The following is a 13,762-nucleotide window of genomic DNA, read 5'->3' as shown; positions in this document are numbered from 1 at the left end:
GAAAGCAGGCAGGCAGATCAGAAGATTCTTGCCTGGAAGTGACAGGAGCCTGAACGAGCAGAGTTACGTTGACGATCGAGAAGGTTCCTTGGACTGAACAGCAACCTTGGAGGTGAAGTTCATGGAATTGCCAAGAGGTAGCAGTTGCTGAGTTATATGGTGAAAGTAGGGACAAATCTAAGATAGGTGAGGTTTTTAGAACAGGAGGACAATAGTAACAAAACCAGAAGGGGACAAGGGGAGAAGAGGAGTTTGGTTTTAGACATGCTGAATTCCAGATATTGGCAGGACCCTCCCAGGGAACATGTCTGTGAAACATTTGGGATTGGGTCTGTGGCTTAGAGGATAATTCGTGGGTTCTGCAGGATCACAATGATGGAGAACGTGAAAATAGATGGGCCTTCCAAGAGACAGTGCAGAGCATAAAAAGAAGGGACAGCAGAAGACAAGACAGGCAACCCAGAGAGCTAGGACACCAGTCGAGAGAAGCAAAGCCAGGAAAGAGTTGCACTACAGGACCATTGCACGGTGTTGAATGCCATGTAGAGATCTAGTAGGGCTCCCACCGAGAAGAGATTATTAGATTTGTGAGTGAGGAGGTTACTTTTTCAAGTAGCTTTAGTAGAAAAATAAAGTCTGAGTACAAAATGATAGGAGCGAAGGCTTTCTGTACAAGGAGTGTAATAGTGCAAGTATATTGTCAGCGAGTGGAGAGAGAAGCCATTGTGGGAAGGAACAAAGAATGGCAAGTCTGGAAATCTCAAGTTTTGTGCTTATGGGGTGTATGTTTTGAATGGGGAAATCTGAGTCTGGGGGAGGAGAGTGGGAATAAAGAGGAAAGATCTCACGTACAGGAGTGGGGCATTCCTAGAATGAGGCGCAGGAAAGGAAGATTGAGGGCCTACACCTGTGGTTAATGCCACCTGCCTCAGCCACTCTCCTTTGAACCACGTTTCCTTTCCTTTTGCCTTCTCTGTTGCATGACCGTAGGCTTTGTTAGGTATTGTTTTTATTACTTAGGGTATTCTTTCACTGTCACCTACACTGATGTTCTAGTTCTGGGAAGTTGATCTCTGCATTGGGTAGATTTTCTTTTAACCAGCATACAGCTTCCCTTTAAGCAGGAATTGGCAGACTTTCTCCATAAAGGGCCATGTAGTAAATGTTTTAGGCTTTCTGGGCCAGATAGTCTCTCTCACAAATATTCAACTCACTGTTGTACCATGAAAGAAGCCATAGACAACAAATGAGCGTGGCCATGTTCCAGTAAAATTTCATTTATGGAGACTGAAATTTAAATTTCATGTAATTTTCACATGTCACAATTTTTTTTTAACCATTCAAAAAATGTAAAAACCATTCTTAAGCTCATGAGTTGTACAAAAGTAGGCAGCGGGCTGGATTTAGTCTACAGGAAGTTGTCTGCTGACCTCTTTTATGTTATACTAACCAAAAACAACAACAAAAACCATTCTTCACCCACAGCCTGGAATTTAAGATACTTTTCTGGATAGAATGTATTTTTATGTCAGGATCAGCCTATGCTCTTGAAGAATCTTGATCTTTCAGAATTCCTTTTCCTTTTTGCTTCTTTTTATTTATTTTTACCTTACCTCAGTAAGGTAAAGGGCTCTTAGAGATTCTCTGCTCTCAAGAGTTTTATTCATTCTCATTGGTCTGGGGGTCTTAGTATTCCTGACACTAGCTGATTTCTTTTTCTCCAGTTCTGCTAGCTGAGTATACTAACCTCTAGACATTTGGATTTCACTTGTCTCAGGAGGAGAAGCTCAGAACAATTTTCTGTGAGTGAAGGCTCAAGAAGGGCAATAGTTTGGAAGCACACTCCACACGTTCTCAGAAGCATTTTGTTCAAATAACACAACACAACTTGGTTTAGAAAGTCACTCTAAATTTATTCAAGTAAGTAGCTTTTACATTTGGCTGCCAGGTGTGTGTCAGGATACCTTCTGGAAGCTTGTACTTGCAAGATCCACGTGGGTATTTCCTGTGGCTTTCTCCCCACCCTGTAGCTATTCTCTATCAGCCTGGACAGTACATTCAAATTCTCTTTAGGTATTAACACGGAATTTAAGAGACCAAGATTAGAATTCTTCAGTGCCAAAAATGAAAGGGGGAAAAAATACATCTAAGTTTTATTTGATTCAGAGATAAAGATACATGTTTAAAATAAGTCGGAAAAAGCAAAAGTTGAGGTTCTCCTAGAAACCAACTCCTCCTTGTTGCTCAGACATGGGGTTTATGCTCATTGGGTGCTGTCTCCATGGTGCCACGGTGTTACATAAGAGCTTGAGCCATGTTGATTTCTTGTCATCGGAAAGACCATCGTGGCCCTTGCTTTTGACCTCCAGTGTTTTTTCTTTGTAATGTCCATATGAGGCTGTTGTGTTGATATGGATACTGATGAGAAACTCAAGGGGACAGTTGGGGGTCGGCACAGTGCTTTCCTATGCCTGCTTGTTTCATTGCTTTCTGAGTTGATGGCAATATTATTGCAGCTACTGCTTATAGCAAACCCAAAACAAATATGTGTATTGGGAAGCAGACAGCCTGCCATCTCCAACCTGCCCCCCACCCGTTTCCAAACACCCCCAGAGACAGCCTGGCTAGATTGCTGACAGCCATGATCTTGGGATGCCCCGGAGAGGGAAAGGCCTTGTTGACCAGTGAGAGTTCTTCCTCCCTTTAAAAATCATTGTTTTCAGATCCTGCTCTGCAACGGGAAGAATTCTGAAAGGTTATTCTGATGCTGGCCAAATTGTTATCTACTGCACGAGCTCCGTCTGAATTTTTTTTTTTTTTTCCTTTTGGAAGTAGTTCTTTGGTGTCTAAACTTAATGATAAATAAAGCTTGGTGAAGCCAGTTCACCATGGACTGAGCACCAGAAATCCAATAGAAGGCCTCTAAGCCACCTGTTCCTTGTCTCCTCCTTGGAAGTGGGCAGTGGTTTAGCATTTAACACTCATTCGCCTTAAAATCCTAGAAATGATATTCGATTTCCTTATGAACTCACCAAGTGTTCTGCATAGGACATTGTTATAACAGGTTTGTGGCATCTATTTCTGTTAGGTTTAACCTGTTTGGCATTCATTTAGCAAAACAGTTATTGAGTACTCTATTCCAGATGCTGGGTATACACAGAGAACTGGCATTTACCATACCTCAAATAATCGTTGAGTGGGGATCCACCATTAACAGGCTAACAACAGCTAGAGATGAGACCTCAGAAGTCAGCCCTGTCCTTGTGGTATCATACCCATGACTTGTATCAGAGAAATTTAAGGCACGTTTAAAGCCAAGCACTGTACAATAGTCCCTCTTTATCCACAGAGGAATTGTTCCACAACCCCCAGTGGATGCTTGAAAAACGATGGTCGAACCAAACTCTATATATACTATGTTTTTTTTTCCTTTACATACATATCTGTGGTAAACTTTAGTATGTAAATTAGGCACAGTAGGAGATTTACAACAGCAATAAAATAGAACAATTATAACAATATTCTATAATAAAAGTTATGTGCATATGGTCTCAGAATACCTTATTGTACTATACTCACACTTGTGATGATGCGGGATGATAAAATGCCTACACGGTAAGATGAATTAGGGTGAATGATGCAGGCACTGTGACGTAACGTTAGGCTACTGGTGACCTGACAGTACCGCAGAAGTGGGGTCAGCTGCTTCTGGGCTGCATTGGACCACGGGTAACTGGAACCACAGAAAGTGGAACCAGGTGGTGGAGAGACTACTGTACCTCTTTTCTGCAGGTGCCTCTCCTTCACCCCCTTCCTTTCTTCAAAGGAAGTCGCAGTTCCCATCGCCTTATGAAGACTGGGTCATATTGCTTCTCTTCCCAATTAACTTCAGTTTCTCGTCTTTCAACAAATGCATCAAACATTACCAAATCAGAACAGCCCAATAAAAGTCTACCTTAACAGTCGGAATTATGAACTAAAAACAGCTTCAGTCTCCGCTCTTACCCGGTTCTGAGTCCCTGACTACAATTACCTGAGGAGTTGGATCTCTTTAATTAGGATCCCTTCATTCTTCTTTTATCCCTTTATTCTGATCACTGAAAGAGCTTTAGCAGTGACATATTCCAAAATTGGCCCACAAGATGCTGCCTCCCCGGAGGTAATAACATAGCAGTTTAGAGAACAAGGGAGAGAAGAAAGAATTTGAGACAATACAAAATCCTTGTTTTATTTCTGACCCTTTCAATACAAATCGAGGCCTCCTATCATGTAGAACTAACTCTTAGGAACTGGTCTACGATTTGCCTCGCTTTGGGGCCATTTTAGGAAATGGAGGACCAGCTGGCCCTAATGGGATGGTTTGCAGTTCTCAGTTGTTAACTGATTCATGGACAGCATTTGCAGTTTGAGGTCTCCAAATTAATTCTGATTTAAACCTTATGAGAGAGAACTCAGATAAGCTTCTGTTGCATGAGATGTGTTACATTTCTGAGAACTAACAATGTGGTGTGCTAATTTGGTTTTATACGTATATGCAGGTGATAACCACGTTCCTTAAAATTAGGCAGATGGCCTGTCTGCCTCAGCATTTTGTGCCATTGGTGTGAGAGTTCTGGATTTTGTTCTTGATGCTTAGGGAAGAAACAGCTGTCTAAACTTTGTTAACACCAAAGAATATTTGTTTTGGTTTGGTTTGGTTTTGAAATTGACTTGAACATAGTTAAGTGTTCCTTTTCTCAGGCTATATAAGGAGCCTTATTCTCTGTACATAGTGAGGTTTTTTTAATTTGTGTTTTGGTTTTTGGTGGGGGCGGGGAAGGCTGGCAGGGCAAAGTATAGAAATGGAACTAATTGAATCCGGGGGTAAAAATCTCTACTGAGAGTCTGTGAATTATAAATTGGCTAGCTGCAGCAGCAGGAACTCAGGCAAAGGTATTGGAGTGCAGTCAGTGTGACAGGAAGCTTATTTTGGTGTTCTTTCTGTGCCTTGCCTTGTCCTTGACGTTTACTCCAGGGGACTGTGTATTTAAAAAGGGAGACGTGTCTACAGTTTCCATCTGGGAAACTTTTACAGCATTCTAACCTAGGGTCTTAAAGGTGAAAGATGAAGGTGTCCTGCTAGATGAGATAGTGTAGTCTTCTGTCCCTTTCCCACCTGTCTGTCACCTGGCTCTGTACTCAGCTCCACTTAAGCTGTCAGCCAGGCAGGTGGCACATACTAGCAGATAAAGCCAGCTTTGTTCTGAAAGTCCCACCAGGACAACCATTTTATCAGGTTTGATCAACAAAAGAAAATGTGTTGGAATTTCAGGGAGGGGTGCCTGGGTGGCTCAGTCGGTTGAACATCCAACTTTGGCTCGGGTCATGATCTCAGAGTTCATGGGTTCGAGGCCCACATCATGCTCTATGCTGACAGCTCAGAGCCTGGAGCCTGCTTCAGATTCTGTGTCTCCCTTGCTCTCTGCCCCTCCCCTGCTTTCTCTCTCTCTCTCTCTCTCTCTCTCTCTCTCAAAAATAAACATTTAAAAAATTTTTAATTTCAGGGAGCAGCATTTAAGGCAGAGATATTTAAATTTGAATATTATTCAAGAAATCATTCCCAAAATATACAAAATAAAATAACAGTTCCCTGGGCTGGGCTGCCTTCTCGTAAGTAGAAGGATGGGTTTAGTAGCCACATTTCAGTTTCAGGGTCAAATAACAGCACTTCCATTTCAATTGGGAAACTTATTTATAACCACTAGTCATCCCCATGCTTGGTTTTTCTGATATTTTGTCCAGATTCTCTTTCTCCTAATAATTACACCCCCCGTCCTCAAACTAAGCATTTTCCCTCCTTTCTCGTGTTTACACCTTTCAAATATTTGCAGATTGTTATCCTGTCACCCTCTTAGTCACCACTTAGCTGAACTGTACAGATTTAGCACCTTTTATCTTCCCTTTAAAGGCAGGCCTCCCCGCCCCTGAGTCATTTTCCACTGCTCCCTTGAAATGTGCTCCAGTTTTCTGTATTTCCATGTGGCCACAGAGCTTTCTCCGGCTGAACGTGGGGTTATCAGTGGGGATGTTTCCCTCCTTTGTTGTATCGGAAACTGAACATCTTTGTGGTGCCCCGTCCTCAAGTCTCGCTGGCATTGCCGGTCCGCGCTGACCTCCTCCTCTGTTTCAGCTGCGTCCCAAGTGTGCCAATCCAAAGACCAGCAGGGTAGATGCGTGTAGCTGTGCTTGCCTTTTTTCCTCGAAGTGTTATGTAACCTTGGGAAAGTGGGATGTATGCAGTCAGGGATTCCTTCGGCCCTTCTCCTGGTATTTGTATAATGTCTACATTAACCCTGCCAGTTCATTAGCCATTTCCTTTTCTGTGTATTTACTTTTTTTTCAGGAGTGTTTTCACTAATACTCATTTAGTCAACATTTGCTGAGGATCTCCAGTGCCACTGTGTGCTATAGCTGGTGTATTGGATGCGGGAAAGAATAAAATCTGAATGACAACAGTACCCAGTCTAAGAAGCGATTTAGTTTTAGTTTTATTCGGGTTGCCAATACCAGGTTCTCACGTAAGCTTGCTCATGGTTGCAGTAAAGGGAGAGCAGATTTCTGGGAATATCTGTGAAAATCTAATGGGATGTAAGCTAAGGCCCAGGATCCTGTCAGATCCTGGAATCTGGAAGGTGACTGTGGGTGTGAGGTTGCCCCAGGCACTCAACAGTAGCTCTCCAGTGGTAGTGCTCCAGTGTCCCCTCTGCATAGATCGCCTCCTTCCTCTGGCTCCTGATGGGCCTGTGTTGTGCACACTGCTGGATTCAAATTCCAGAAAGAGAATCTTATTGGCTCACCTATAGCTCCCATTTCTATTTGGACAGAGCCTTTTCTCCTCTGCCAACCTGACTGTAGATTGGCCACCCCTGAATCGTGTACAGCAGCAACTCTTTTCTCCCCCCAGCCCCCTGTCAGTCCCCCACTCTCAGCTCTGACCTCCATCCCCAATTTGCAGTGAGGGGAGGGGACAGACGCCCGGAACAAGGGCTAGGAAACATAGTTGCCTGATGCTTTAGCAAGGGACTTGACATGGTGAGCCCCGCGATCGGCTTGTCCAGCACATTCTACCAACAGTCTCCCAGACACATATGTGTCTGCCTAGCACAGTCCAGTTACCACATGTTGTTTCTTAACAGTATGTAGCCTGGTAGGTTTAATAGGAAATTCAGTCACCAGTAACATACCTTGCACGATGATAGATAAATACAATGTTTTCATGCTGGTAATCAAGCGTGATTGGCCCAAAGTCTGTCTTTTTCATCATTGAGCCCTCCGCTTCCAGCACAGTGCCTAGCCCAGCGCAGGCACTGATACGTATTTGTGAAATGGAAGGAGGGACCATCTGCTGAGTGAACTGTGGCGTTTTTAAGTATCGTAAATAGGCGGACGGGAAAGAGTATGTCTTCGTGCCTCTGGAGCCCTCCCTCAGTAACGTCCGGCGCAGCAGTGAGCACACTGGACGGGAAGTGAGCACCGTTGACTAATCCTTCCAATTGGTTATTGTTTCCTCTAGAGTTTTGTTTCCTTTAGCTAATCCCTGGTCTCTTGTTTGCTGGACAAAGTGCCATTGGGAAGCTGTCACTTCTAGCTAGCCAAGGCAGATTGCCACACACTTCCCTTTAGCTCCCAATAAAGGTAAAAGCAAACACACTTTGAGCCCAGAGGCTTAATTGTCATAAAACTCACCTACAATGTTAAATATTCAGAGCGATACATGACTCTCATAGCCATCAATAGAATCTCTTATATAGCCATTATTGTATCACTAACAAGAATTTGTACTTCTTGTTCCAAAGCTGACTGACCAAAGTGTTTGTGTTAATTGACCTAGTTAGTCAATGTCTCTGAATGTATAATTTCTTTTTAATAGAATGCTCTATAGCCCGGCATTTTACATTTGAAAGGGGGCATCCTGAACTCCAGAAGTCTCGGGTGAGGAATCTCAGAAGGGCTCAGTCAAAATTAGGGGATTTCATCGCCAGGGGAGACCTCAGAGCTCCTTTATGTCATAGAGACCATGAGGCCCCAAAAGGTTTCATACTTCGTCTCTGGCAGAGCAGAAACCAGAACCATGGTATGCTCATAGCTAGTGATGCATTTTATCTTCCTAAACCATACAAAATCAGGCACATCCTCTTTTTTATTTTAAATAGTCTTGGGCAACCATCATATCCCAGAAAGCTTAAAAAAGTTATGAAAAATAATGGGTTTTTAGCTATAGTCAGATAGGTCTGTGGGGCTTAAAAGAGGTCAAGGAGCCATATGGATAAGAAGGGTGTGTGTCTTATCTGTCCTTCACGGACATCAGCCAAAAAGCCCCACAGGGTACAGTATCTTTCTTCATTCTGGCACACCCCATTGTCGGCAAAGAAAATGTTTTAAGAATGTTTGGGAATTTTTTCATATCTTAGTGTTTTTTTTTTAAACCAAATATTTTTGTTTTTTGAATGACTTGTGAGTGTCAGGAGTCAGTTTGGCAGTTAACCTGTACCTGCGGCATTTGAAGCACAGCAAAGTTTATATGTTCCTGTCAGCAGGCAGGCAGTGCTGCACCAGTGCATTGTCAGAAAAAGCAGCTATTAGCAGTACTATGCACAATCCAGAATTACGGGCACTTTCTCACCTGGCTGGGGAGAGGTTCTGGAACTCCAGTGATACCTCATTTCATACGTACAGTCTTGGGAGCTCTCCATTGCTGCGTGGCTCAGTGGCTGCAGCCCGGGGTTTGCCTTCCGAGAACCCGACTTGCCTTCCCTTGATCTGTTTTCTTTCATTCTTTTTCCTTCTTTTCTTTCTTTCCCTTTTCCTTCCTTTTTCTCTCTTCTTCTCCCCCCCTCCCTTCCTACCCTCCCTCCCCACCGTATTGGTAACAGAGGAACACCAGGTACACCAGCCCCGTCATGCAATCTTTGTTTGAATAAAGGTGCAGCATGGACGGGGTTTACTTATTGGCCAGGCTCTTAGGAAAAGAGGGCCAGACAGAGCGCTTCCTGCTGGCAGCGTGTCTTTACCTGGTATTCAGCAGCAACAGCTGTCTTTCTGGGTTCAGAATAACACTTGTTTGGTTTCCTCTCTGTTGGTGGATAGCACATTTTTTGCCCTATTCCTTTTTCCCTTAGGACACAAAAGCAAGTCCAGAAACTGATAAATAAACGTTCAGCATAGCCTTTGAACTCTTGCTGAGGGCCCTGACCCACTAGAGGCTTAATTCAATGTCATAACTATCATTTTTTCTCTTTAATGAAACAGAACAGAAAGACCATTGTTTTGTGGAAACTTTGTTATATAAAAGTGTATATACCCATATGTAAATGTATATATGGGCCCTAATAAAATTAAAAGCTAGAAAACACTCAGCTGCACAGTTCTTTACAAGCAGAAGTAGATTCTGCCTCTCCCTTCTCAGTCCCTATTGTGACATCCTTCCTAGCCACCCCCTCCATCCCCCCAAATCTAGCAATTCCCCTGCCCCTGAGTGTGGAAGCCGCCTACTATGGCGGCCCCGGTGCCAAGCACCCCTCTGCCTTACGTCCAGACACCAGCTGTGCCTGGACTTCCTGACCCTGCTCACCTGCTCAACAAGAAATGGAGGGCATCAGGGGCACCTGGGTGGCTCAGTCGGTTGAGCATCCGACTTCGGCTCGGGTCATGATCTCGCGGTTTGTGAGTTCGAGCCCCGCATCGGGCTCTGTGCTGACAGCTCAGAGCCTGGAGCCTGCTTCAGATTCTGTGTCTCCCTCTCTCTGCCCCTTCCCTGTTCATTCTCTGTCTCTCAAAAGTGAATAAACGTTAAAAAACATTAAAAAAAAAAAAAAAAGAAATGGAGGACCCCAGGCCCCAGACTCCTGCCTAGTCTCCATGACAGGTTGTAATGCTCTCTAGTTACAGTGGTAGTGAACTCCAAAACTGGGCTTTGTCTCGATAGTTTAGCATCTGCCAGTTCAGGGTTCATATAATCACTTAGTAGCTTTCAGGCCGTAGTGATTTCAGGCCTTAGGTCTATTCACAGATAGCAGGTACTCAGTAAAATATTCATTTAACACCTCTCTTTTCCTCTTAGCTCTCATACCTAGGTTCCCACTTCCATTGGATATGTTTTTAAGATACAGTGTCTCCCTGTCCATCCTGAGCTGAGATGTGACCGAGCTGAGACGGGTTTTGACTGAGAAGGGGTTACTTCAGAGGAGACCAGTCAGAGAGAAGTGGGAGAACGCCCAGAAGAAAAGGAAATCAATGATAAAAGCAGAGATAATACTCTTGTTCTCAGGCAACTTTTCTGTTCCCTCCTTTCTTTTACCTACCTGCCCGATGGGAATTAATGTGCATTGATGTGTTTACTTTTTCCCCACCTAACAAGGTGTAGGGAGACCACCTACTTCTGCTTCTTCCTCTTGAAGAACTGGATGGAGCCAGGCTGCTGACAGCTGGGGGAACAGATGAGAAAGGCCCTTCTTTGCCTCTGAATCTGCTTGGAGTGGCTGAGTTTTGGTCACCACAGGCCCAAGGGTCTCTCTCTCCTGAAAGACATTTTGACTCCATTTCTGCTCAACTTGAAGGCTTGTTAAGCCATCTTGTTTTCTGGATTTAATCACTTGGTGGTCTCCCAGAATTCAGAGTGGACTACTGGGATCTCTAGATTTCTTGAGATTTCTGAATACCAAGGTCGTGACATCAGAGTAGAGTAGGTACATCGGCTCAAACAGTGAGACCAGGAAATCTTCTGTGCCTTTCTCGTGCAGTCTTTCCCCCAATTCCTGCCACCCAGTAAGTGTCCCAGCCTCCTCCCGGTTCCGGTCCCCAGTTCATAACCACCCCACCAATAGCACCCAGCTCAGCCCCACCCAAATGGCTGCTAAGGGTCAGAAGCATACTGGAAACGTATTTTAGCATTATTCCTGTTCTGCAGCAAAGCCTTATCTATGGGTCTGTGGCCAGAAAGTTCAATAGAATTGTTTATTTCTCTCTCTGACAATTCTGTTCTTGCTTAATTTGCAGATAGAAAATGAAAAGTGATTTTGGCTGTTGATGCTGTAGAAACCATGGGCTGACTTTAATTCAGTTTTACTCTAGCCCCATCTCTCCCTTCTGGGTTACGTCTCAGGCTCTTTGGCTCTGAGTTTATTGGTCTCTTTTACCAAAAATCAGTTCCACTTCTCCCACACAGCCTGGCACTGAAGTGCCCAGAATGAGGCAGCCCTAGAGATCTCACCCATGGGATGCTCGGGTGGGGCCTTCAGCTGTCCCATCCTTGCACAGCTGGGCGAGTGGCCTGGCCACCAGCCCAAGCCGTTGTCCTGCTGCCGTTGCTATCCTTCTGCTGCTCTCCCTCTCTGGTGTTTCCTTTGATGTGATGTATTCCTTTTGTGAGGCCTCAAGGCTTGGAGGGAAAGCTCTGTTCTTGAGCTTCTGAAAACCCGAGGTATAAACTATTCCCTTTCCTCTGAGCTTCATGACCTTGAATCTGTACTGCGGCCAGAAACATGAGCCGCCACCTGGCTTCGTCCATAAGAGACGCATGTTCTGTCCCAGCAGTGGGGGCCCCTTTGCCCAAAGGCTTCCTGGCAAGTGTGTGCAGTTGCCTAGACACCTTGCTTCTTTGCCTCCTGTGCCAAATCTCTTGTACCGGCACCCAAGGCCATTTGGAAAATGCCTTGGGAGGTAACGCCTCCCAATTCTGCCTTATTGCAGCAGGAGAGACCATCAGTGATTCAGAGACCTGGGCATAGATGCATCCTCCCCCATATTTTGATCATTTCCTTTTATTGTGTCTCTAGCCTGCTTCAACGTTTTATCTCACAATTACAGTTGCAGTAAGAATTTTTTGGAAATACTGTGTAAGTAACTCAGATATCTAAATGTGACGTATCTCATGGTCTATCACTGATGATCACTGTTGCAAAATGAATGACTGAATCAAAGAGAGAAAGAAAAGGCAATCTGAGTTGGTTAGTGAGCACCTGTGTTGTATAAAAGACCATCTTTGGATATAAAGAAGTGTGAAGAATGGGATCCTCAGGGATCTTATAGGCTAGGTATGGAGTGAAAGACAGCTGAGGTTATGAGCGTGGTGATTGCTATAAATAGTAATAATAATAATAATAATAATAATAATAATAATGGTAAAACTATAAGAGTTAAAATGTATTCTACTTCTCCATAGGCCAGGCATTGTGCCACTACATGTTTTTACATACATAATCTCTCCTAGTTCACACAACAACCATGTGAGGCAGATACATTATTCTACCAGTATTACAAATAGAACAACTGAGGCTTTGAGTGGTTCAGCAGCTTGGCTAAGGTCACAAAGCGAATACGTGATAGAATTAGGATGTGAATCCAGGTCTGTCTGGTTCCAGACACCTAATACTTCATCAGTATTCTGTTTTTTCTGTTACTCATTCTGAATGAAAAACTGATGGTGCTATTGTCCAGAATATAGCCAGAGGACAGCAGGGGAAGCTTATGAAGAGAAAAATGACACCGCGTTAACACTTGTGAATTTGACGTGAAAGCCAGATAGTAAAGAGAAAACGTCTAGGAGTCCACTGGAATGACTCTCAGAAGGCAGAGTAGCTGGGGATAGCAGTATGATTTAGGTGAGAGAGCCATTTAGATAAGCGATGGTGGAGCCGGTGAGACCTTGGGACTGTAAGGGGGTGCATCCCACATCCGGGTGTGCCTGTGCTCCCCACACGTCTTATTTGGAACTCCCCAGGTCTCTTGCTGATTCTCAGATGCTATGACTGGGAGCTCACCTCCCCTGCCCCCTCTAATCACCGCTGCCCTGGTGATGGTTGGGTTTCCCTCTACAGCAACTTATCTCTGATGTGATGGCATTCTGATCTAAGTCCTGCCCTGTTGAAAGTGTCAGGGCGGTGTCCCATCCTTGCTGGACACTAGGCCGACCAGGCCCCTTTTCATCACAGATTCTCCTTTTCTCCTGACACAGGCATCGAATGCCCCAGAGGAGCCCGAAACCTCCCAGGCTTGGTGCAAGAGGGAGAGCCTTTCAGTGAGGAAGCCACACTTTTCACCAAGGAGCTGGTGCTGCAGCGAGAGGTGGGACATCTTACGGTTGCTTCTTGTGTGAAGAGGGGTGAGAAAACGGGGCTCCCTTGGTCTCGTGCTTTCGTGCCACGTCAGAGATGAGTCTGACATTTTTCTGGTGCTCGGCCTTCCTCATCCACCATCCATTCTGTGTCTGCCCACATCCTGCTTCCTTGAGCCCTGCGTCATTGGCCAGCCACCCCCAGACAGCCCCCTGCCACCGGTGTCCTGGGATTGTGTGCAGAACACCAAGCCGGCCTAGGCAGCATCCTGAGGCAGAGGGCTTACGGCTCTGTAGCCCTGCTCCTTGGCGAATCAGCCCGCGCTGCCTGCCTCCAGCTGGATTTAGAAGCTTGACTAACCCTGTCAGGGGCCAATTTTCTTTGAACATTTATTTGTATCTTTGAGTAATTGCATTTTATGTAGCGGGTTTTCTGACTTAATTTAATTGTATTTCTGTTTCTGCCCATTGGCCTGGCTCTTGCAGGCAGGAGTTAGGCTTCTCAGCTGCTGCGGTGTCCATCTACCTGCTAATTTTTATCAAGTCATAGTCAACTGATACATCTTCTTTCCAGGAGTATTGCAGTCATTCATCCTGCTAGGTGGGCACAAGAAAGGAACAGTGGGGGAGTGTGCTGGGCTCAGGCTGAGGATTTCAGATCTGCCTTTGTCC

The 13,762-nt window shown here is 44.8% G+C and overlaps 1 protein-coding gene across 2 annotated transcripts in view; it reads left to right on the top strand.

The window, feature by feature from the left end:
• The window catches only part of SND1 (staphylococcal nuclease and tudor domain containing 1), a 420,776-nt gene that overhangs the window by 310,762 nt on the left and 96,252 nt on the right, over positions 1-13,762 (top strand). For both annotated transcript variants that reach the window (XM_027075404.2, XM_053218125.1), the window contains one exon: positions 12,992-13,101. In XM_027075404.2, coding sequence (XP_026931205.2) covers positions 12,992-13,101 — 110 coding nt within the window. The remainder of the gene's footprint in view (positions 1-12,991; positions 13,102-13,762) is intronic.

This window comes from Acinonyx jubatus, chromosome A2, assembly GCF_027475565.1.
Source record: "Acinonyx jubatus isolate Ajub_Pintada_27869175 chromosome A2, VMU_Ajub_asm_v1.0, whole genome shotgun sequence".
Lineage (NCBI taxonomy): Eukaryota > Metazoa > Chordata > Mammalia > Carnivora > Felidae > Acinonyx > Acinonyx jubatus.
This window is presented reverse-complemented; position numbering and strand designations above follow the sequence as displayed.